This window comes from Acinonyx jubatus, chromosome B1, assembly GCF_027475565.1.
Source record: "Acinonyx jubatus isolate Ajub_Pintada_27869175 chromosome B1, VMU_Ajub_asm_v1.0, whole genome shotgun sequence".
Taxonomy (NCBI): Eukaryota; Metazoa; Chordata; class Mammalia; order Carnivora; family Felidae; genus Acinonyx; species Acinonyx jubatus.
Window position 1 is genome coordinate 120,639,249 of NC_069382.1, and position 26,234 is coordinate 120,665,482.

At 32.9% G+C, this 26,234-nt stretch overlaps 1 protein-coding gene across 5 annotated transcripts in view; it reads right to left on the minus strand.

Annotated features, from left to right (window-relative positions):
- Positions 1 to 26,234, minus strand: part of RAP1GDS1 (Rap1 GTPase-GDP dissociation stimulator 1) — a 169,276-nt gene that overhangs the window by 38,911 nt on the left and 104,131 nt on the right. For 4 of the 5 annotated variants that reach the window (XM_015063558.3, XM_015063557.3, XM_015063563.3 and 1 more), the window contains 2 exons: positions 21,049 to 21,195; positions 7,668 to 7,796 (listed from right to left, as the gene is read on the minus strand). In XM_015063558.3, coding sequence (XP_014919044.1) covers positions 7,668 to 7,796; positions 21,049 to 21,195 — 276 coding nt within the window. The remainder of the gene's footprint in view (positions 1 to 7,667; positions 7,797 to 21,048; positions 21,196 to 26,234) is intronic. The other variant, XM_015063560.3, reaches the window with a different exon arrangement.

The window sequence follows — 26,234 nt, forward strand, 5'->3', positions numbered from 1 at the left end:
ACTTTAAAAATAAGGAGGCTCCACTCTGGGAGAACCCAGAAGGTATCAGGAAGCAGAGCTCCTGCCCTTAAAGAGATAGCATGACAGCTTGTGCAGATACAGTGTAGAACGAGCAGTTTGGAAAACCCCGGGGGCGAATAGGGGGTGGGAGGATGGGGGCAGGTGAGGAGAGAGTAATTTGCTCATCTCAGAGCACAGCTAGGAGAGACAAGGATTATGGAGAGACCCCTTCCAGGAATAAAGAAGCTGGCAGGTACCATTTCCTCTACAGCAAAAACAATAGCCACCTGTGGGAACCAGTGAGGCTTCCACACTCCTTACCTAACTTGCTTGCATCAAATCTCCCTCCCCAACACGTTGGTCAAGATCCACCTTTCCCAGTCATGCTCACCTCAGTCCCAGTGCTATCCACTCCCTACCCAGAAAACCAGTACAAACCCTCGCAATAACATATCTCCTGACCTGCTCATTTTGCAGGACCTCAGTCCCAGCAGGGGCAGGTGTTTCGTAAGCTGACCACCACACACTTTACTGCATACAACAGAGAGACTTTGTAGATAATTAGAATGAAGGAAAAAGAGGCCAAGACTCAACAGCAGAGCACATGCAACACACATAAGAGATGGTCCCTGAAGTGCAGGCCCTGGAGAACAGGGGACACTGAACTGCAGGGCACTACAGGACCACTTCTTCATAAGACTAATATCATTAAGAGAAAGAGAAGTAGCCGACTTTCCTAACACACAGAAACAGACACACAAAGTCAGACAAAATGAGGAGACAGAGAAACATCTCCCAAATGAAAGAACAGGATCAAGCCACAGCAAGAGACCAAAATGAAACAGATATCAAGTAATATGCCTGATAGAGAATTTAATGATCATAAAGATACTCACTGGACTGGAGAAAAGAGTGGAGAACATCAGTGAGACCATTAACACAGAGATTAAAAAGAACCAATCAGAGATCAAGAACACAGTAAACGAAATAAAAATAGACTTGATGGAATAAATACCAGGTTAGATGAAGCAGAGAAATGAATTAACGACCCAGAAGAGAGTAATGGAAAGTAACCAAGCTGAGCAAAGGAAAGGAAATTCTACAAATTGAGAAGAGTCTTAGGGAACTCTGACTACATCAAGTGTGATAACAACCACATTATAGGGATCTCAAAAGAAAAAGAGAGAGATAAGGTGGCAGAAAATTTATCTGAAGAAATAATAGCTGTAAAATTCCCTAATCTGAGGAAGGAAACAGGTATCAGATTAAGAAGGCACAGGGATTCCCTCGAAAAATTCAACCTGAGGAGGTCCATACAAAGACACACAGTAATTAAATGTCAAAAAGTAGTGATCAATAGAAAAAATTTTTAAACAGCAAGAGAAAAGACAGTTACATGCAAGGAAAATCCCATAGAGCCATCAGTGGGTTTTTCAGCAGAAAATTTGCAGGCCAGAAGGGAGTGGCATGATACATTCAAAGTACTGAAAGGGAAAAATCTGCAGCCAAGAATACTCTATTCAGCAAGGGTATAATTCAGAATAGAATGAGATGAAAAGTTTCTCAAGGAGTTCATGAACACTAAACCAGCTCTACAAGAACTATTAAATGAGACTCTTCAAGTGAAAAAGGAAAAACTGTAAATTAGAGTATGATAAATAAAAAAACACAAAAACAGTAGAAATAAATATTTCTGTAAAAAACAGTCAAGGGCCTCACAAAATAAAAGGATGTAAAGTATGACACCATACATTAAAATTGTGGTGGGGAGAGAAGTGAGGACTCAAATGTAAGTAACCACCAACATAATATAGACCGCTATACACAGAAGAGATTATATACAAACCTAATGGCAATCTCAAATCAAAGAGCAGTTAATAGATATGCAAAAAATAAAGACAAAGAAATCCAAGTATATCACTAAAGAAAGATAACAATGAAAGAGAGCACGAGACGAAAGGATAAGAGGGAATCTACAGAAACCACAAAACAAGTAACAAAATAGCAATAATCAATAATTACTTTGAATGTAAATGTACTAAGAGCTCCAATCAAAAGACACAGGGTGACAGAGTGAATTAAAAAACAAGACCCAACTACATGCCGCTTATCATTTCAGACCAAAACACACCTGCAGATTGAAAGTGAGGGGATAGAGAAACATTTACCATACAAATGGCTGTCAAAAGAAAGCCGGCAAAGCAATATTTATATTGGACAAAATAGATTTTAAAACAAAGACCGTAACAAGAGACAAAGAATGACACTATATAATAGTAAAGGGGACAATCCAACAAGAGGATATAACAATTGTAAATATTTATGCACCCAACGTGGAAACACCCAAATATATAAAACAGTTAATAACAAACTTAAAAGAACTAACTGACAGTAATACACTAATAGTAGAGGACTTTAACACCCCACTTAGATTGATGGACAGATCACCCACACAGAAAATCAACAAGGAAAGAGTGACTTTGAATGACACACTGGACCAGATGGATGTAAAAGACATATTTAGAACATTTCATCCTAAAACAGCAAAACATACATTCAAGTGCATATATAACATTTTCCAGAATAGATCACATATTAGTCTACAAAATAAATCTCAACATTTAAAAAAAAATCAAAGTCATACCATACATCTTTTCTGACCATAATGTTCTGAAATTAGAAATCAACCACAAGAAAAAATCTGGAAAGAACACAAATACATGGCAGTTAAATAACATGCTTCTAAAAAATGAATGGGTCTACCAAGAAATCAAAGAAGAAATAAAAAATTACATGAAAACAAATGAAAACAAAAACACAATAGTCCCAAATCTTTGGAATACAGCAAAAGTGGCTCTAAGAGGGAGGTTTATAGCAACACAGGCCTACCTCAAGAAGAGAGAAAAATCTCAAATAAACAACCTAACCTTACACCTTAAGGATCTAGAAAAAGAACAAACAAAAGCCTAACCCAACAAAAGGAAGAAAATAATTGAGATTAGAGCAGAAATAAATGATGTAGGAACCAACTAACCAACCAAACAAACAACAACAAAAAACAATAGAACAGATCAATGAAACCAGGAGGTGGTTCTTTCAAAGATCAACAAAATTGATAAAAACCTCTAGCAAGACTCATTTAAAAAAAAAAAAAAAAAAAGAGAGAGGGGTCCAAATAAAATTACCAATGAAAGAGGGGAAACAACTACCAACACCACAGAAATACAAATAATTCTAACAGAATATTATGAAAATCTGTATGCTAACAAATTGAAATGGATAAATTCCTAGAAATATATAACCTACCAAAACTAAAGCAGGAAGAAATAGAAAATTTGAACAGACCAATTAACAGCAACGAAACTGAAGCAGTCATCAAAACACTCCAAACAAAAAAAGGTCCAGGACCAGATGGCTTTACAGGTGAACCCTACCAAACATTTAAACAAGAGTTAATACCCACTCTTCTCAAACTATTCCAAAAAACAAAAGAGGAAATAATCTTCCAATTCATTCTAGGAGGCCTGTATCTCCTTGATACCAAAGCAAGATAAAGACACTACAACAAAAGAGAACTCTAGGTCAATATCTCTCAAGAATATAGATGCAAAAATCCTCAACAATACATTAGGCAAACTGAATCCAAAAATACATTTAAAAAAATCATACACCATGATCAAGTGGGAATTATTCTTGGGATGCAAGCATAGTTCAATATTTGCAAAACAATCAGTATGATATGTCACATCAATAAGAGAGCAGATAAAAAAACATATGATCATTTCAATAGATGCAGAAAAAGCATTTGATAAAGTAGAAAATCCATTCATTATAAAAACCTTCCACAAAGTAAGTCTAGAGCTCAACATAATAATGGCCTTATATGAAACACCACAGTGAACATAATACTCGATGGTGAAAAATTGAGTTTTTCCCCTAAGGTCAGGAATAAGGCAAGGATTCTACTCTACCACTTTTATTCAACATAGTACTAAAGTCTTAGCCACAGCAATTAGACAACATAAAGAAGTAAAAGGTATCCAAATAGGTAAGGAAGAAGTAAAACTCTCCCTATTTGCAGATGACATGATACTATATATAGAAAGCCCTAAAGACTCCACCAAAAAAACTACTAGAATTGATAAATGAATTCAGTAAAGTAGCAGGATACAAATCAGTGTACAGGAATCTGTTGCATTACTATACACTAATAGTGAAACAAGAGAAAGTGAAATTAAGAAAATAATCCCATGTACATTATATTAAAAACAATGAAATACCTAGGAGAAAACTTAACCAAGAAGGTAAAAGACCTGTATTCTAAAAATTGTAAAACACTGATGAAAGATATTCAAGACCATTCAAAGAAATGGAAAGCCATTCCATGTTCATGGGTTAGAAGAACAAATATGGTTAAAATGTCTATACTACTCAAAGCAATCTATACATTTAATGCAATCCCTATCAAAATACCAGTACTATTTTTCACAGAAATAGAATAAACAATCTTTAAATTTGTATGGAACCACAAAAGACCTCAAATAGCTAAAGCTTGAAAAAGAAAAACAAAACTGGAAGTATCTAAATCTCAGACTTCAAGTTATATTACAAAGTAATTACAAAATTAAAACAGTATGGTACTGGCATAAAAACAGACACATAGATCAATGGAAAAGACGAGAAAACCCCAAAAGAAACCCATGATTATATGGTCAATTAATCTTCGACAATGGAGGAAAGAATAACCAATAGGAAAAAGTCTCTTCAACAAATGATGTTGAGAAAACTGGATAACCACATGGAAAAGAGTGAAACTGGACCACTTTCTTTCACCATACACAAAAATAAACATAAAATGTATTACAGACCTAAATGTGAGACCTGAAACCATAAAAATCCTAAGAGAGCATGGGCAGTAATTGCCAGTCTATGGGAGGAAAAGCAAGGCTTACAGAAGGGTATTCCTTCAGATGGAAGCAGCACTAAAAGCACCCTGAATCAAGATGAGTAGGAAACTATCCCCATAAACACGTTTTGATTAAATGAATGAATGAATGAATGAATGAGAAAGAGAAAGAAAGAAAGGAAGGAAGGAAGGAAGGAAGGAAGGAAGGAAGGAAGGAAGGAAGGAAGGAAGGAGAGACAGAAAGAAAAAGAAAGAGGGAAAGAGAAAGAGAGAAAAAGAAAGAAAGAGGAAAGAGAATAAGATTTTCATACCACCAAATTCTGATCCTTTTGAAGATTCCAAAGAGCAAATTGGTTACTTCTTGGCTTTCCAATTCAGGATTAAGATATCAAAGTATTGCTAAAAACACAAGTTATTGCTGGTATTTCTTCCCAGGTCCTAAAATGTTTTTGTTATCCCCTCCCCTCCCCTTTTTCCCCCTTTCCTTGAAAATTTAAGCCTTTTAAAAAGTATCCCTTTACTGAAGTTTTAGTTTCCAGAAGGAAGTGAAATTAAACTCAAGTTTTTATCCTAACATCTCTACCCTCAAAATCCTAGTGTTTTAAGCAGAAAATTTTCTTTATAGAAGATTTTGGAACCAAATAAAAAGGGGAAAAAATCCCATACTTCATCTATAATATTAGATAAGAATGCAAACTTTAAAATTGTATTCATGCTATAATTGTGAATATAAAAAAATTATGTGTGTACATAAACTAGGGTTTAACGAGAACAAAAAGGCAGAGCTGCATTTTCCTTTTTTTGTCCCCAATTCCATAATAGATTGTACTTATTGAATTATTTTATATTTTGTCTTTAAGCTATATGTTTTGTGAGCAAAAACCACAGAAATTTCTGCTGTTTAACATTTTTATTTAAAAATTTTGACAAAAATAACTCTAGCATATAGTGATATGCCATATTCAGAAGTCTGTAATACAAATATGATAGGAACTTGATATTTACCCTATGCCAATAAAAATAATACTATGTCGATTTTTTAACTCATGGGGAATAAAGCACACACTGAAAAGAAGAAAAGTATTCTGGGGCATAAGGTTCTACTTCAGTATTGACATATAACCTAGATAGTACATGAACATAACAGACATGATATAAACTCTAGAGGTCTTAGTATATAAAGGAATATTTCTCTTTTATCCTTTTGTTCTCCAAATGGGGTAAAGGCAGTAACAGCTAGTTATCCTTTTGTCCTCCAAATGGGGTAAAGGCAGTAACAACTGGAAATAGACTATGAAATCGGACTGAACTAATTGAGTGTATATCCATCTTTTAATAAAGGTCAGGGAGAGGAGGCTGAATTGAGGTGGTCTATGCAATCTCCCAAATAAATCCTGATACCTTAACACAGGCAACACACATTAAATGATGCTTATGCTTCTGTTACAAAGATTATGACATTATCAGAGATTATAACATGGCTTCTGTTTTATTTCTATACAGTATACCAAACACAAACTGACAACCCATTTTAATATCTTGTAAAACAATGAATAAATGTTCTTTCATTCTTGGTCTTATGTGAATGATAGAAATAATGAGACAGTATGAAAAAGAAGAAAAGCAGAAGAAAATAGAAGACAAGAACATTCATAAATACCAGGAGATGACCCACTGAATAAGAATGACTTTTAACACTGTGTGTCATCAGTGCTAAAAAAAATCTAGCTGTCTCATGAAAAGAAATTAAATCTAAACATGTTGCTATTTTTAAGAAAAAAAAGGACTTAAAATTTAGCTCTGATAAATAATCTCTGTTCCTTTAACTTGAAGTCAATGCAAAAGTAAAGTACTGAGATCAAGACTTTAATATGCAGTATGTAAGAACGTGAGCTTTCAGTTAGAAAATCCAAGGTTAGAGTCCTGGTGCTTCTGTTTATTTATGTATAAAATGGGTATGATTAATAGAATTTGCTTTAGCTGTTATATTTAGTTATGACAAAACATCATTTGGCTTCATTGTTCCCAGAATATGAAATTTATTATGAATATGGTTGTGGGGGTAGATTCAGACCAGGAATTGTAACTTTATATCAAGAATCACGGGAAGGGAGGCCAGAAAGAAGAGTATCATTAATGATACAGAGAAAAATAAAACAGAGAAAAGAGATAGGGGTGCTGGAGTCATCAGTCCCCTTCTCTGTTATGACTGGGCTGGTCTGCTTCCATCTGCCTTCTGATTTTCAAGGATTTCTCAGAATATTTTCTAATGCTGTTATAAACATATTTTTATGAAAAAGTCCTCTCTCATTTTGAGGGATTTTGTAAAAAGAGGGGGGAAAGCCTTAGTCTGCTAGATTCCTTTTTACCTGATGAGCAAATAGTTTACATAAAATGTAATAAATTACCGACTTTATTTTTGTCCTGGAAATACAATACTTGATTTCAAGACTGTCTTTCATATAAGAATACTAAAGTCAAGTGGAAATCATTTTAAATATTTGACTCTAATGAATAATATACAAGTGTAAATTTTAAATTTTGATAAATAAAACAATGAGGGAAGCAAAGCAGCTCCAATTACAAACAATTCAATCATAAAATATAATTGGATCTACTTTTTTAAACATTGAGGCAAGCCAAATGCTGCCAAAAAATAATACAATCTATGTGGATCTTCAAGTTGTTAACATCTAAAGGAAAATTTATTGTAAGTACACTGATAAGTGAATTACATTTGTGGTTCATGGCTAGGACTTACCAAGTTCTGCTAAGTTGCCAAATGCAACAAGACACATTTCTGTAAGAGCTGCATTTTGGCAATGGATGCCCAGTAATTTCACTAAGGTAGGTATAACACCCATATTGATAAGTTGAGCTTGAAGGGAATCTGTAAGAAACAAACAAACAAACAGAAGTGTTTATGTATCAAATGGACATTAGTAAGAAGAAAACACCTTATTCTCCCTATTGCAAACTCAATACTATTTCAAGTACAGTAAAACAAGATTAAGTTCATCCATATAATTATCTGAAACATTTTAAAACATTAGTTCACAAGAGTTGAGTTTTGAATCTTTTCAATGATTAAAGGAAATTTAGAAATGAAATAATGTGTCAAATCATTTTTTTAAAACAGGGTCTTATACTTTTGTAGAGCAGGCTTTAAAAGTGCATAAATAATTAAACATTACCGCTGGTTGTTAAGTGAAAATATTAGTCAAAGTAATATTTGTATTATAGGAAATCAGACTATATGAAAAGCATAGAGAAACCAATTTAATAAAGACCAAGAGAAGACAGAATCTTAGAATCTTTTAAAAATAGTTGCTTCATAATAATGAAAAGTATATATAATACACAAAAATTATTTTGATCATTTGCACCAGAGCGTTCTTCGATGATTGCTAGGAAGGAAAGTAGTTTTAACAAGGAAAAAATGTATTACTTAAAATATTTTTCTTTTCAACGTTTTCTTTAATAATAGTGACAAGCATCTTAGTAAAGAAAGGAAAATTTGGCTTGAGAGGTGAAGAGAATGAGATCAATAAGCTTTGTCATCATTGTTTGCCTTCATTTTCTAAGAAACTAATTGGTTTTAAAGTATTTAATATGCCTTGGATTTCCACAATGGTCTTCATGAACAATTATGATAGAATACCTGTACCAAAGCTGAAGGTAAATAAACCAAATGAAAATCAAAAGTACTGCCTCTCAGAATAAGCTAAGAAAAACATCAACACATGCTTATGCAAAACACTTACTATTAATAACTGTTTCACCCAAAGATACAAGAATGCTTTCAAAATTTTTAAAAATTATATGCCATTTTTAAGATAATAATTTTCTCCAAATTCTTTTAAGTTCCCTATTGGGAATCTAAAGATAAAAATCCGGTTTATTACAAACACATTTTCCTTTTAGCATGCATCCCTTGACAGTTTGCCTAATAACCCTTCATCACTCTTTATAGTTCTTAACCAATAGATAAGGAGGCAGTTGGGTGATTGTCAGATAAGAACATGAAGGCCCTTGAGCTGCCTCACATTCCAGTTGATTGTATGCCTGGCAGTCTCGGTGGTTAATTTTTCCTATTTGCAGCGTAAAGTATGAAGAGACAGCCAACAGAGGCTTATCACCCTGAAAACTGATGAGTGTATGCATAGTAGCTGGTTCAATTGTTGGGGGCCCATCTATCTTAGAAAGGGGCCTATCACCAAAACAAGAAAACAGCCCTGAGAAAAAGGGAAGTTTACATTTAGAGTTCAAAAAATCTGAAACAATTTCAAATTTTGCAATGGAGTTATGAAATCTGTTATAAAAGGAGACAGAAATAAAAGAATATATTCAACTAAATGATGCTTTTATGCTTTTGATGCTAAATATTTTCTTCTTATACAACTCAGCAACTGATGAATGATTCACACTATTAAATTATCTTATAAGGTATAAGGTATTATTAAATTACTTATAAGGTATAGTATTAAGTGTTATACTGGCAGAAAACTTGTATTGTGGCCACAGTATTTGTAATGATCATGCACCAATAAGCCTTCCAAGTTAGAAATTATTTTGATTACTTACCAGTAAGTTCCTTATTATTGGATCACCTTTGCAGATCTTTGTTCTTTAGCAGTATTTTTAACTTTCATTTATTTATTTACTCATTTTGACTACCTCTTCAAATACTGCAGAGCTGTTGAATCATTAAATTTCAGGTATGTAAGCGTGAGCACTAGCGCATGCATTGAGTGTGAGTCAAACTCCACTGTATGTCTGCATATATGTAAGCATCACACACCCCCTCAGTACTGTTGGTACAAACTATACAGATCCAACAGTCCAGGGACATCAGAGGAATAACAAATGCTATGAAGGAGATAACTCAATAGGAGAATGCCATGATGTTCTTCATATTCTCCTAACTTGGCATCTCTACCACTTTCTTGGACTGCTCTTAAGGTATGAATTTTGGTTCCAGGGAAATGAGGGGCAAAAAGTTAAGAAATGTTGCATAGTTTCATAAAATCTTTGGCATACAAATTGAAGGAATAATATTTGAAATTATAGTAGATCAGGAGAAAAAGTATAGCCCAATGGCATTTGGTGTAAATCGCCACAAATCATGAAAATCACTTTGTTTTGGGAAAATGTGTTTCAAAGCTACCCAGGAGCCAAATTAATTGTATACTCACATACAACACACATACCACACACAAGTAAAGAGAAAAATTATATAGTCATCCAATGGACATACCCATTTTTGATCACTTGGGTGTTTTCTTTTATATCCACTTCTATGAGGCTAACTAAAACAAAAATTATACTCAAATAACTCTAACGTCTGTTTATACCAACTGCAGGCAAGTCATTCTCCCTGGATAATGAAGGCCCAAATGAGGAAAAAAAAACTTTACTCAAACAGATTGATACAAATTTTCATTTCAAGATAAGCAGGCATCCTAGAACACGGTTCTCAAAATGGAGTCCCTAAAACCCTTTCAGAGGATCACAGAATCAAAACTACTTTCATAAAAATACCAAGATTTTATGTGCCTTTTTCACTGTATTGATATTTACCCAATGGTACAAAAACAATGATGGGTAAAACCACTGGGCTTTATTATGACCCAGTCGGTGGCACCAAATTGTGTTGGTAGTCATCATATTCTTCTGCAGCACACATTCACAGTAAAATAAATGCTATTCTTCTCAGCAATATATTTAATTTTGCATTTAATTTTTAAGTAGGTTGCATGCCCAAGGTGGGGCTTGAACTCATGACCCTCAGATCAAGAGTCATATGCGCTACTGACTGAGCCAGTCAGGTGCCCCAGCAATATTTTTAAAATTGAAGTTATTTTGCATAAAAAGATGCGGTAACATGAGCTATTATTTTAATATGCAATATTAAATAATTTTTAAAATTGTTTCCATTTTAATTTCTAATATGGTAGATATTGATAGATGTAGCTCATTTTTTTAATAGTCCATATTTATAAACAAAAGTTCTATAGGGTCTTCAGTAATTGTTAAGTGTCTAAAAGAGTTCAGAGACCAAAAGTTTAAGAACCACTGCCAAAGGATTACCTACCTTTTAGAGAAGATTGAAAATAAAACAAAACATGGAATAGAGATTCTGAAATTCAATGATGTGCTTGGCAGATGAGATAACAGGAGAAGAAATAAAAATTAAAAGCATGGTAGGAATACTAGATTTTGGTGTTCAGATATTTTAACCAAAATTACATTAAGCACCTGAACATACTATTTTGCTTATTTGGGTAGAAATTCTACTTAAGCTTAGGGGACTATTCCATGATTGGGTCTATTTGCCTATTTCAGTTACAACTTAGTATGTTAGCTAGCAACAGTTTTTTGGAGGGTGGGGTGGGGGTTAAGTAGAATAAATTGTGTGGAATAAATTGGTATTAATTCTTATTGCTGGAAGCAAATGATGAAGTTTAATCACTTTTTCTTATTGCCCAAAGAAAGCTTATGAATGGTCTTCAAAGGATAGTAGGTGACACGCTCATGTTATTATGAATGGTTATCAGGAGTATGACTTTTAAATCAAAGACTAACTGGAAAAAATTCTTAGAACCAGAAATGGTTCACATTCTCTAGAATTGAAAAAGTGAAACAGTCCAAGACTGAGAAGTTTTGTATCCTTCAATGAATACCAGCAACTCCAGGGGAATGTTTATCAGAGCTCAACAAACACAATTCACAAAATGCAACCCAGGCTCATACATAGCAAACACTTATGTGTGAAAGACAGTCTTTAGACAGCACGATGTCATAAACGTCTGAAGACTTTTAAAAACTGCTCCTGACACACATCACAGACAAATACTGACCAAAATACAGAATTACAAAATATCAAGATGACACAGGCCCTACATGATCTATGGGGAGGAAGAGGAAGAAAGGCACTGAGGGGGTGCAATACAGATGCATATACAAAGAGATATAAGGCAATCAACGCATGCGCTGGTGTGAACACTTACCTACCTACATTTGAATTTCAATGGTTCCAAGTTCTTCAGGTCACACTCATGGAAACTCCAAAGAATGGAGATCTGGAGAGAAGATCTTAAGTTGAAGAACCTTTTTCCCCCTGAGTTTTAAGTTTAATGTTTAAAACATTGGTATAGATAGATTATAGGTCCAGAAAAGAATCCCAGTAACTCAACTGAAGTTACGTTGATCAATTACTATAAAGAATTAGTTTCTTAAGAAGACTGTAACACATGTTTACCTTATTTACAAGAAAAAGGCCCTTATAGACAATGTTACAAGATTAAACTTATTGGTAAACAGGATTTAATGATGAAACTGTGTCAAATAAGATATACACAACTCAAAATACATAGTCTCTACATTAGTATGTATAAATAGTATGTATACTATTCATAGTATAAAGAGTACAATATTCCTATTTACAGGCTTGCATAAAAACCCCATCTACAATCAAGTGAATTATATACAGCTGAAACAACAAAAACAAGCAAATATAAATCTTGATGAAGAGTTGTAATACAAATTGGATAAAAGCCATTTAAGAATAAAGACTGAAGAAAGTGCACCTAACTATTGGCATATATATACTTCTAAAAAAGGCTACAAAAATTAAAAATGATGTAAAACTGTGAATAGAAATGATAAGTTTAAACAAGTTGTAGTGAATATAATAGTGAAAAGGAAACTGACTTTACAGCTACCAAGAGGATGATTCATGGTTAAAAACTTTACACATACACATGTGCAGGAATAAGTAGACTTCCTTTTCAGTTACTTATTACTTAGTATTTTTTTGCTGACTGGTCAGGAAAGTGGAGAACTTTTATTCTAAACCTAGTGTTGAGCATATAAAAAAATAAAAATACATGTGTTTAAAATTAACTTCAATTTTAAAAGCTCTTTTTAAACAAAAACAAGCATTATGTGTTCTACACCTGGATTATCCCTATAATTTAAGCCCTAGGTTATGCATTTCAAGGACAAACAGTAATTTCAATGAAAAAAAAAAAAGAGAGAATCAAGATTCATTAGTACTGAGAATCATGGAGGTTTAAAGCAATACCTTTACACAATTCTTGCTTTTTAACAGTTAATAAAAAACAGAAAAGAATTCAAAGTTTTTTCTGGGTTCTGAAAATCAAGAGTCTCTACAAGAGTAAAATTTCCCTTTTTTTTGTAACAGTTTTAGAGATAATGACAAAATTACGAGTGAGTATAATGTAAAACAATAGCAACAGCAAAATCCCCAAAGCAGAATCACAAAAAGGAAAAATGGTTTATTATTCTTAAGACACCTACCCATTTACTCTTCTCAATCCAGTGACATCTAGAATGAATATGTCTCAATCTAGTATAGTAGACTAATTTTTTTCTCCTAGGCTCACTCTTGTTATAATGGATACTGCTAAAAAGGAAATTCTACAAAGTATGTCTACTCTGACTGAAGAAAACTATGTCTTTCAAAGGTTAAGATTTTTTGTTGTTTTGTTTGTTTTGTTTTAAGAGGACTACTACCAGCTGCTGCTTAAGCAGCTCTTAGTGGAAGAAAAATATCCTGTCTCTGTTCTCATTGCTGAGAGAAAGGCCATATCCATAGTAGGTGAAAATTTAAGCCTACATTTTTGTATAGCAAATCAAACTAAATGCCAGGTTAATGTACATCACAACATGTATATCTTATGAACATGTATCTTTAAAAACAAAGTCTTTTGTTTTACAAAAGGATTTACTAGCTTAAAAAAAAAACACAAACAAATATTGCTAGTTACCCTGGAGCATTATACTAAGTTTTCACACTTTAAAATTATACTGAAGTTCACAAACTGTTAACAAGACATATCTACATAACAAAAGATTTCTGATTTCTGGCCAATATCCATCTTTCAAACAGTATTTACTTAAAAATGTTTCAGTTAATAAAATATAGGCAGTTTGATGTTGACTGGATTTTACTGGTAGTTAGAAAGCAGGATTACTACTTTTTATACAAAAGAATTTACATATGATACCTCTCTGCCTTGAGTTTCTCTCTAGGCAGACATTGTAAGTAGCCCCACATTAAAGATGGCTATGTGGCCAAATTCCATCATTTATCCCTGGCTTTAGCCTTATCTCTTAGAAGGCCAAACACCTGAAAACTTACTCCAATGTCACTTCTGGCACCTACAAACCTGTATGTGGCCAATAATCATGTGCTTGACACCATCATATTTCAACTGGTATAGTAACGTCAAGAATAAACACAAGGCCTGGTCTTTCAGTTTTACTGTTACTCTAAATACTCATTTTTAAATTTGGGAAGCGTTTCACGTGTAGAGAAAATCTCCCTCTGTGCTTCATATGCTGAAATTCTGTCAGTCAGCTGAAATGTAAATGTATATTTACATTGTGCTATTTAAAATGTGGCAATAACTAATGATGGTGAGAAATATACAAATATAAAAATTAAATTAAGGCAGAATAATAGAGATTAGAGTATCCTCTTTAGAATTTACAATAATAAATGTTAGGAACTGCTTTTAATTTTTAGTTACTTAATTTCATTCAGGCCATGAATCTTTCAGAAAGCCCAAATTGGAAATTCTTTATATCTTGTGAGGATGAATTAAAATCAGAAAGCCACCTCTGTCACCTCAAACTTTTACTATGAGGAAAATCTTGAAAATGATATTCAATAATATCTACAATTAATCATCTTCAATCCAGACATGAAGCAAATAAAGAAAAACATGCTAGAGAATGAGGAATCACAAACATATTTTGTTACTCTACTGCCCTCAGTTAAAACTGTGTTATCTATTTAGTATCACAATTCTAAATGTACTATTATGATATAGGAAAAATCTAGAAGCTGAAAATACTAAGAAAGTATTATTTCTGTACCATAATGCCAAAATTTAAATCATTAACAAAAAAAGTAAGAATCATTTCATTTTTTTTCTGACAAAATTTCAGATTCTTACATTCAGAAGTTCATTCTATAATGGTCGAAGCTAAATAATGCCACTACTTGACCATGTGGAATTAAACCAAATGTGCATTTGGTACACTTCTACTAAAAACCAAGTTCTTACCCTATCTTAAGTAATAGCATTTTAGTAATTTTTCAGAAGGAGTATGATGAAAAGCTAAGCTAGTGTAATAGGTCCAAGTTAATACACAAATTAACAGGAGGCAAAAGAAAAACTAACTGCTCTGCCCTTCAGTGAAATAATTTGTTTAATATGACATTCGTAGCAGAACTTCATGAGTGCAAACCGGGTGAGTAAATTTGAATGCTCTGTTGGACAAACAGTGGAAATTCAGAAATCTTCTACAAAAGTTTTTAAAGCCTAAAAACTTTTTAGGTGCATAATAAAAGTCTTTAACACAATTTGTTTAACATTAGTAGAATACTTTAATTTGACAAACAGGACCTTAAAGAATGTGAGCTTAAAAGCACATCTTCCAGGTCTTTATAAACAGAGAAAAAAAAATGAACACAAAATACACTGAAAATGGTATACTGAAAAATCAATATAATTAAGGGAATAAAAGACAATAAATTGCAAAGATAAAATTTTACATTTTGATTTTTTTTTTACCTTAAAGTTAGGGAAAAATCTGTTAGTATTTAGAAAATATATGTAATCATTAATTAGCTTGTACCCATGGTAAATAAATCGCAGAAATAGTTCCTCACTCAAGCAAAGCAAATCATTTTCTAAACATCTAACATCTAGGAAGTTGTATCTTTTTTACCTGTAATGAAGTAATACCAAAATGTAAATATAAATAAGTCGCTCACACCAAAGTGCTTTTTAGTTTTTAATCAGGATTATTCCTTATTAATTTCTTTTCTTCTTATTTTAAATGTGAAGAAAAATCAAGTAAGGCAAGTTACTGGACTGATTTCACTAGGAAAATGATTAAAATTGTGAAATTGTTGCTAATGGTTGAAATGAAGGTAGCAGCTAAAATTAATTATGTATAAAGTAATCTTTACTTAGAGGAGAGAAAATGCTTTACAGGCCTATTTTAAACAACTGAATTTATGCACTAGGCTGAATACTTAAATTCAATTGTTAGCTCCAACAACATACCCTTGCATTTGAGTTGCATTTCCTAAACTGCACAGCCTCCCTTCAATCATTGTTCACTTATCGTGAGTCTGTGCTGTAAATCAATGTGAGAATTATCCTAAGAGTATCCCAGAGAGATTTTAGAAACCACAAAACAGAGAAATTACTTTTTTGGTAACAGGGAGTTATTAAGATTTTAGAGAAAAATCAACTCTATTTGTAAAAATCATATATATATTCACATATATGTCACATATATACAATATATATGCATACATATCATATTCTCAAACTGATATCCTATATATCCAATATACATCATATTCCTTAATTGATTATATATGTGTGTGTGTGTGTATATACACACACACACACATATATAATATAGGTCACATGAAGAAGCCAGTCATAAATTGTGTATATTATGTTAATCATTTTAGAAAGAAACTAATTTTTCCTTTCTTGCTGGCAAGTTTATTTCCTTTACTCTTCTCTCTTATGGCACAGATTATGTGAAACAAGTCACTTCAGTCCTTGTTTTATTGCTTACCACCAATAATTTTCCTAAGAATTATAACAGAGTTTTCACTGTATTTTATGTCTCTAGCATAGGTATATTAAGAAAAAAAATTACTTTCTCAATTACAGAGTTTTCTAAGAGATATTTACTGATTAATCATGGTTATTACATAGTACATGTAAGATAATAAAAATGGTAACCACGAAAAGATTCGTCAACAAAGTATTAAATTATACCGGTGCTTTGATTACTGGTTTGTTTGTATTCAAATTGCAATCAACTTTCAGATTTATTAAATTTGTGGATCACCTAGAGTAAATTTTTGATGACAGATTTGGCATTATTATCAGGATATTTTCAATGCCACTTTCTGCTGCTGCCATGTATGTGAACAGAGAATATCAACTAATACAGTAGACAAGAGCTTATCATCTTCTGATAGAATAAAGAAAATACATTCCAAAAACCCATTTTTCTTCCAAGTATTGATTTTGCTAATAAAAAAATTTTAGACAATACTAAATTTCCAGAAAAGTCAATAAATATTTTCCAACTGTATACTATATGCTAAAATGGTGTCATATTTGAAAATAGATCTGAACAAAATTTTTAGTCTTCACTGCAATGTTTTGGTATTGGGTAAACAATGCTAGAAAAAAAAGATATCCAAGAAACTAATGAGATACAAAAATATCTATAATAATAGGCTTAGGTTTCTTATTTATAGAATAATAACTAGATAAAGAAAATATAGGAAGCTCAGCACATTTCCTCAAATTGATTATCAAATTGTCAACATGCTTTACTATAACCACAACTGTCGAACACTCAGACTATTTTGGAGGGCAACAGAATTGAAGAGTGCTTTTCTGCCATGTGAAAAACAGGTATGATTTTTCCCAAAAGGATAAATTGTAAATGATTTTTCCTAAACAAAAATTTTGTCTTATTTTATGTAAACATGATTTGATTTATATAATATTATGGATACAACTTTTCTGGCTAAGCAATTATAACTTTTTCTATTCAGATACTCCATACTTACCAGTCTGGGTATAAAAATTTTAATTGCTTCACCAATGGGGAAACAAAAGAATATATCCAGCTCATAGTTTAAAAGTGTATATAGTCTTGACCTGGTTCAAAAAGTTTAAAATTTCATGAATCTTAAATTTTATACAGCTTTATCAAAGGGTACCAGAATGCCTTTTCCACATAGGTATTTTCACACTATATCTGTCTGGCATGTGGTTAGGAAATTTTTTTTATTCTCTATTTAATGTATTTAAAAATTGGATGTGCTCACATTTGTCCACCAGATGGACAGGAATCAAGATTATCTTAGGTCTCGGTCTTGTGTCAATTCACTTTTAGGCCTAATAAACAATTTGAAAATATTCTCATCAAAGAAACTATATTGGTAGGTCTTTGCGACCATTTTCAGTACTTTCTTATCTTTGTATTTAAAAATTTTTATCTGTGAAGCTAAAGTAACAACTCCCTAACTATGAATAAGGCTTAAGTTACTGGGTCTAAACACACAGTTAATTTTTCTGGTAGAGTAACAAGGGGGTATTATCAGTCAACTATTCTACTCAAAAACTAGAAGAGGCTTATGTACTGAAATTCAATAGTAAATACTCATAAAAAGAACTCATTTTCGAGGGCTAATAAAAACTGTCTCCTGAATTTCAAAAAGCTCTATTTTTTTCTCAGTGACTCATCTAGGGGTACACAGTATCAAAAGACCTGAAGTTAGCCAAAAAGACCTAATATTTAAGTAGGAAAGTCTTTAAACAGGCATTTTGAAGAAAAAGTAATCAACAGAACAAAGACGCAATAATTACGCAAAATGAAAAGGAATATAAGTTAAAGAGTATTATGGAGAAAAAGAATCACTTCACAAACTATGATCCCATGAGAGACAAATGTAAATACAAGCAAAGGAAAGAAGATAGTTCTACATTTGGCATCTGTTTGTTTAAAATACTAAAGATAACTGTACTTTTATCTAGTAAGTTTTGAGGCTGCATTCAAGTTGCAGCTTTTAGAATAGTGGAACAAAACCACTTCTGCTTCAATAATTTTCTGAGGAAAGTTAATCAAGTTTTCCAAAGTATCTACTTTTGGGGAATACTTGCACACCAGAAAAAAAGCTTATCCTTACAAAACAAATATATTATGCATTTCATCTGTGGACTCTGCATGTTGTTAATCATTTCCTTCTCAGCACATATGTCTACATGCTGTAATATCCTACTGTAGAGACTCAAAGGAAATTGCAGTCTCCTTTGGATTAGAATTAGTGATATTTTTAAAGACCATTTAGTCATTTGATACGTTTCTGTATAGATTTTGAACAACAGCTTCCTCAAAGGACAAACAATGAGTTCAAATTCATAACAAGACTAATTCCTTTATATCCAAAGCAGCTATAATAGCTTCATGACTAGTTTCTTTCATTTACCTTTCTAAACAATTCTCCTATTTAGCACTTGTCCCACTTTCTCAAGGTGGGACCTTCACCCAGTGAAGATGGGTGTCCAAGATGTCCCAAATGAAGTTGAAGAGAAAGGAACATGAACAACTGGCCAATGAGTTCTTAATGCAATTCAGATACATATCTATTATGGTCAAATTTCAATTATTTAGGAACTAGCTCCTCAATTTGTAGATTACCTAGACTCTATCATTTCTGTTTCCCCTGTTCATTTTCTTTTCAAAAATGATTCCACCACAGGGTTAAAAAAAAAAAAAAAAGTGGTAGTTGACCCTATAAACACTACCATTTGTTACTAGCTTGAGTTTAATAGGCCAGCCATTTGACAAACAAAAACTATTTTATTATTGTTGTTATTGGAAAATTTAATTCAAAGGTTTAAAACCGGTATCCCCTGCTTAGGATGTGACCTGAGGACACATTCTAAGTTTAGTTTGTACAGTGCTAAAAAAGCATATATAGGGGCGCCTGGGTGGCTCAGTCGGTTAAGCGGCCGACTTTGGCTCAGGTCATGATCTTGTGGTCCATCAGTTCGAGCCCCGCGTCGGGCTCTGTGCTGACAGCTCAGAGCCTGGAGCCTGTTTCAGATTCTGTGTCTCCCTCTCTCTCTGACCCTCCCCCGTTCATGCTCTGTCTCTCTCTGTCTCAAAAATAAATAAATATTAAAAAAAAAAAAAAGCATATGTAACCCAACAATTAAAACTCAGATATCACATGAAAAGACAGATTTTCAGTACATCCCATCTCCAAATGAAAAGATTTGGCAGTATTTGGCCAAATTGCTATACAGAAACCACCAGCAAGAGGAGAGTAGTGACTCTTTCCACACAATGGGACAAGGGTTACAGTCTCCACCATTTGTGGTTGTCACCAACACCAAGGCCAAATGTCAGAAGCCATTTGTCATCAATGTTTATCTTTTTTTTTTTTTTAATTATTAAGAGTATTTCTTTTAGACTTGTAACTAATAAAACTGAAAACTGAAAAATATGCCTGAAGGTCCACATGTTTCTAGAACACATGAAAGTAAAGAATAATGTGTTCAATATGCAAATAAAATCTGTCTCTGCCAAAGACTACAGCTTAAGATGCCATTATAAAACAAACCATAAAAAGTCCTTATGTATATATTACAGTCTAGAAAATGATCAGAATTTGAGTGTTCGATCCATGCCGTAACTCATAGAAGATGAATCATTTTTTGTGACATTCAGAAGTATAGTGAAGCTTTCATATCACTGATTTTATGTTCATTTAATTAATAACTATATAGATTATCTGAAAATTTTGACATGTCACTTGTTGCTAGGTTCTAAGAATGTTTTTACAGAGAAAAGAAACTTCTATAGACAAATATTTATTAAATTTCTAAAATCAGATACTGCAATCGCCCTGAATTTTATTTTTCTAAGTCCAGATTTTTTTATTTTTCTAAGTCTAGTCAGTTGGTTAAGCATCTGATTTTTGCACACGTCACGATCTCACACTTCATGAGTTCAAGCCCCACGTTGGGCCCTGTGCTAATGGCACAGAGCCTGCCTAGGATTCTGTCTCCCTCTCTCTCTGTCCCTCCCCACTCACGTGCTCTCTCTCTCAAAAATAAATAAACATAAAAAAACAATTAAAAATTTTTTTTTCTATTCTTACAAGTAAATCTAGTATCTAGATAAAGTAATTTTACTTATATAGACAGTATTTGTGTTTTAAAGCTACTCCTGGCATTAATATAAAGTAATAAATGTGAAGCTATTTTAATATTGTTATTTTTAAAGTGTGCACAGTGAGAAATCTTAAACCATTTATGTTGTTTTGTTTTTGGTATTAATTAACATGGGTAACTCTTCAAAAACTCATCCCATTTAATAAATTAGACCATTCTGTATTTTTGAAACACTGTGATCTAATGTTGGCTAGTTATTAATTTTATATGCCACTTATGAATTCTTTGTTCATCATTTTTCTAAATATTTTTGGTTTGTACTGTAGTTTGATTTTTAATTTTCCCCCAGAGATAAAGCAAGTTTTCAATTTTGTTTACCATTCTCATTGCTATAGTTCATCAGCATGCCACAAAAGACAGTCAAGAGCTTCTCATTGGCGGGATCTGTTATACTGCACAGTGACCTTAAATGGTCAATTACAATCTGTGCACCACCTGCTTGGTCAACTGCACTTCTGCCCTCATCTGTAAAACAAAGAGTTAAATTAAAAATAAAAGAAAAAAGAAACGTACCTTACAATTTCAAATATAAAACATAACAGTGTTGTTAATCCTTATTTAGTGAGTAAGTAGAAAATAAACTAAGCAGGGCATTAAGTATGTCTTTTTGGAAAAACAAAACAAAATAAAACAAGTAAACATGGAAATGGGGGTGGGATGGGGAAAAGAGACAATCACTTTTTCAGAGAAAAAAGATTATTCTCACTGGCATCATATAGGAGCTTAAAGAACTTCTCTGTGTCCTAGGAATGTATGACTATCACATGTGAAAATTTTCACCTCCTCTTTCACAACTGATAATTCTGAATTAGAGGAAAAAACAGGAACTAATATTTTGTAGACATTTTTTTTTTCTCAGCTTGGAAACTACTAAATATATCTTCCTATCAGTGTGTTTCAAAGTTAGTTATTATCAGAGAAAACCTTCTGACCTACAGAATAATTCGAGATCATAAAATATAATTCTTAAATATTAGTACTGGGGTCTCAGTAATGGCATTTCTATAGTCTATAAGCATTTTCCCATTCTCACTTCTTGCTACTTTGTGTTTCGTCTTATTCCCTCCATTCTAGAACACACCAATACACTTCATCATTACAACCAGTGGTCAAAATGATGGTTAAACATACCTTCTCTTATGTATACACATATATTACATAGAATAGATGTCATTTAACTGTTGGAACATATAAAGAGCTTTCGAATACTTTCTGACCCTTGAACGCAGGAATGGAAAGAGATGAAAGAAAGAGATCTGCATTTCTAAATCTGACTTCCACATATAAATGATGAGAGACTCTAGAATAGTGCTATCCAATAGAAATATGAGAGCCTAAGTATGATCCACATTAATATATATTTAAATTTAGCAGGAGCCACATTAAAAATGTGAAAAGAAATACGTAAAAAATCAATTGGGATAACCTATTTCAATAGAATCCAATAAAACAGCATCTCAACATGCTATCAATATACAAATTATTAGTGAAATGTTTTACATTTTTATGCAACAAATCTCTGAAATCTGAGTACACTTTACACTTACAGTTACATGTTAATTTAGACAAGCCACATTTCACAATTGTTTAATAGCCAAACCTGGCTGGTGGCCACCGTACGGGAGAGTACAGCTACAGAAGCCTAATATAAAGGATCAGTAAAAGAAATGGCTCACAGAGGAGTTACAGTTATGAAGTTAGTAAGTGAAAGATTTTTTTTTTCTAATAGGAGAACTAAAACTAAGGTCATATCTTTATAATCGCTGCTGAATCATATTAGACAATGAAACAATATATATCATTTTTTATGATAAACACACACACACACACCTTACAAAGCAGGGCCTCATAAATTCTAGTTTCATAATTTTGAAAAATTTTCAGGAAATCCATAACTCAAATGAAAAAAAAATTTTTGTTCACTTAGTTTTGTGCCATGTCCACTTAGCTTTACTATATTGTTATATACGTGCAGAACAGGAAACTATGCTAATCAGCTAATAAGACCACAGAAAATTCTTAGTTATCAGGGTAACTAGTCATAAACCAGCCGAGAACAATGGTAATATCTCATTTAGAAATCTAATATCCAAGGTTTTACTATCCAATAACATAAATGTAAATTATCTCAATTGCTGGGCAATTTGTATGGGGATGATGTCTGAGAAAACTGAACAGTATGATTACAAATCTAAATGGTTAGACCTTCAATATTATGAATATACAGTATAGCCCATGCCTAAAATGCAAAGCTTTAATAGTTTTTGATTGAAACTGCTCAGTGAGTACGTGCTTTCAAAATATAAATCACATATGCTTAGGACTTAGAAATCTTAGAGAATTGCTAAAGTAAGCCTTAATTTCATGTTCTAGAAAACTAAGAATCTTTGTAGAAGATTCTTTGTAGAGCCTATTTGCTGTGAATTTTAAAAGCTAAGCTGGCTTTCAAAAGTTAGCTATTCAATATTCAAAATATTCAATACTGTAACAAACTTTAATACAAATTTATTCAACAAATTTGTTCATCAAATTTAATAATGCAGTAAATAAGAACGTAACTACAATTAGAAAGCAAACCACCTATTTGTGTTTCAGAGACACAGTGTTTTTCCTCCTGTCCTTTGCTTCCTTCTTCAGTTTCCTTCCTCCCTTCCTGCCCGGTTTGGATTATTTACAACAAAGATCTTCAGTCATGTATTATCAGGAGTTGGTTACAGAATGTAAACTCAATCTCTATAGTAGAAATTACATTATACCAAATTTGAGAAAAAAAAGCAAAGCAGATATACTAATAGAAATCTAAGCTAAAAAAAATATTAACCATCACTACAGCAACATTTATACAGTTCCTTCCTTCTTTCTTTCCTTCCTTCATTCCTCCCTCTCTCCCTCCCTCCCCCTCACCACCCCCTATTTTGGTAAGTTAGCTAGGGATGAATCTGAGGAATGTAAAATGCTGAATTCTATTACTTCACCAAAACCAGTGAAAGAGTATGTCTTTAAAGATATCTTACAAATCATTTAAATACATATTAGATCATCTCTCATTGCACAAATCCATATAAATTATTCTCCTACAATAAAGGTAGCTCTATACCTTTATGTTACAGTATTAAAATGAGTTATCATTGTTCACTTAAAAATAATTTACAAAGGTACCTTATCCTAAACTTTCATATCCCCAGAATGTAGGCTGACTTTTAACTCTTCTCATAGTAAGTATCTTCTAACTTGTGACGCATCCTGCAATGTTACTTCTAGAAATAGAATTTATCTTAATTTTCGATAGTTATAAGGTATCCAACCACTAATGAAAGTGCAGCCCACCAACTCTTTAGGGGCCCTGCTACATTCTTTAATTATGACTTGTCACAGGAAGTAGTTTCCAGCACAAGTATGATCTTTCTTCACACTAGGTAAGAGGAGAGCTATGAATCTAAAGAGATACTGCACTTCCATTACTTTTCAGTAGCCAAAAGCAGGAAACAATAAAACTTATATGTCATGGTTATTATGTTTCACAAATGAGAAAAAAAAAATGTTACCAAAAAAAGTTACCAAGTTGGTATTCCATCATCAGGTACAAGTTATACCCTAAGGCTGAGGAAAGAACCTAAACACAACCACTGAATACAATCATTGTGATGTGCTAGAGTGTATTCTACACTTGTATATTTCTCTCCCTGTGGACAACAATACTCAGTACATAGTAGACACTCGGTATTTACTGAGTAAGTGGGGCCTTTGCCTACGTTTTGGTAATTATCATTCACCTTGAGGATGAACGTGAATGAGTGAATGTGTGTATGTGTGGTGTATGGGTACATGTGTCAGAAAGAAAGAGAATGAAAATGAAAATAATATAATTGCTTTTGTTTTAAGCAGCACAATATGGTTATAGAATAGTTTAGCTCTGGTTGTTTTTTGAACTTTATTTGAATGGAATCATGTTGTATTTTTTTTTTTTTAATGTTTATTTATTTTTGAGAGAGAGACAGCGTGAATGGGGAAGGGATAGAGAGAGAGGGAGACAGAATCCGAAGCAAGCTGCAGGCCCGAGCTATCAGCACGGAGCCTGATGCAGGGCTTGAACTCATGAACCGCGAGATCATTACCTGAGACGAAGTCGGATGCTTAGACTGAGCCACCCCAGGCGCCCCTCATTTATCCTTTTGTGCCTGTCTTCTTACACTCAACATTAGGTTTGTGAAACTCATGTTCTGTTATTTGCAATTATTTGCCTCTTCTTTTGATGACTGTTACTTGGGTTGTTCCTAGGTTTGGGCTATCATTAATAATTCACAGATGGTACTGTTGGTTCACACAATTTGCACATCTTCCAGGTTCTCCATAATGACAACATAATGGAAACGTAATTTCCAAGGCCAGTGTTCACTCCTCCCAGCAGCGTGTGAGTTCCTATGGCTTCATCACTCTACTACTACTTGGGAATTGTTTGATTTGGGGTTGTGGGGTTGCTTGACTTTTAAAGATTAGGCAATCTGATAGGTGAGGCTGAACCTATTCCAGAATATACAAAAGCAGGTCTTGTTGACAGTCCACTTTTCTATACATTCAATAAGACAACTTAGTATGAAGTGTATACAGCATGTACATGAAAAAATAAAACCCCACAACAGTTCAAGTTAGGGAGGAAATGAGGGAAACAGATAAATGCAGAGATACATAGATGTTACAACTTGAAAGAAAAAATGGAAAGGCAGCCAAGTAGCTAGTAGAAAGTGCCTTTCATGTAAAATATGATGAGACAGGCATAATTCTGGAACTTTTTTATATTCATGCTTTATAGAAAAGCCTTATAATAACATCAGCAAATACATAGTTATCATTTCTATCATCACCAGATTTCCAAAAGAAAAGACTCAACTCTCTGAAAAGACTAAAGAGAAAAAAAATTGGGGAGGTGGCATGTTGCTGGCTATAAAAAAAAAAACAAAAAACAAAAAACTAGACTCTGCAATAGCAAATATTATCTGAAATAAATTTTTTACAGTATTAATTTATTTTTACAATTTAAAAGTCTATGATTTCCATGCTCCTTCCACTTTTGTGATTTAAACATCACCTTTTTCATTTCTTCTCAGAAATTCTCAGTATGAAATACAAATTTAAAATCTATTTTAAAAATTATGCTTACCTACATAATTAAAATTAGTTTCCTCCCACCCTCTAATTATTTGTGTAACAATAGGATCTTGCTTCCTTATGCATTCATCTGCTCAAACTTACTTCCTACAGAAGTCATAATTCTTTGTGACATCAGGAATGGTTATTGTGGTGACAACTATCATGTACAGCTCAGAAGATGACACGAGAGAAACAAACAGTGGCTGATCACACTAATAAGGTGTCATCTAAATTTTGTTAGAAATTCATACTGAGGAACATGAGAAAGTATATGTGTATAGAGATACTGTTAAATAAATTATCTCTTATCCTTTCAAAGAACTCTTAGCAAATAAAAAGTTTACCTTTAACATTCT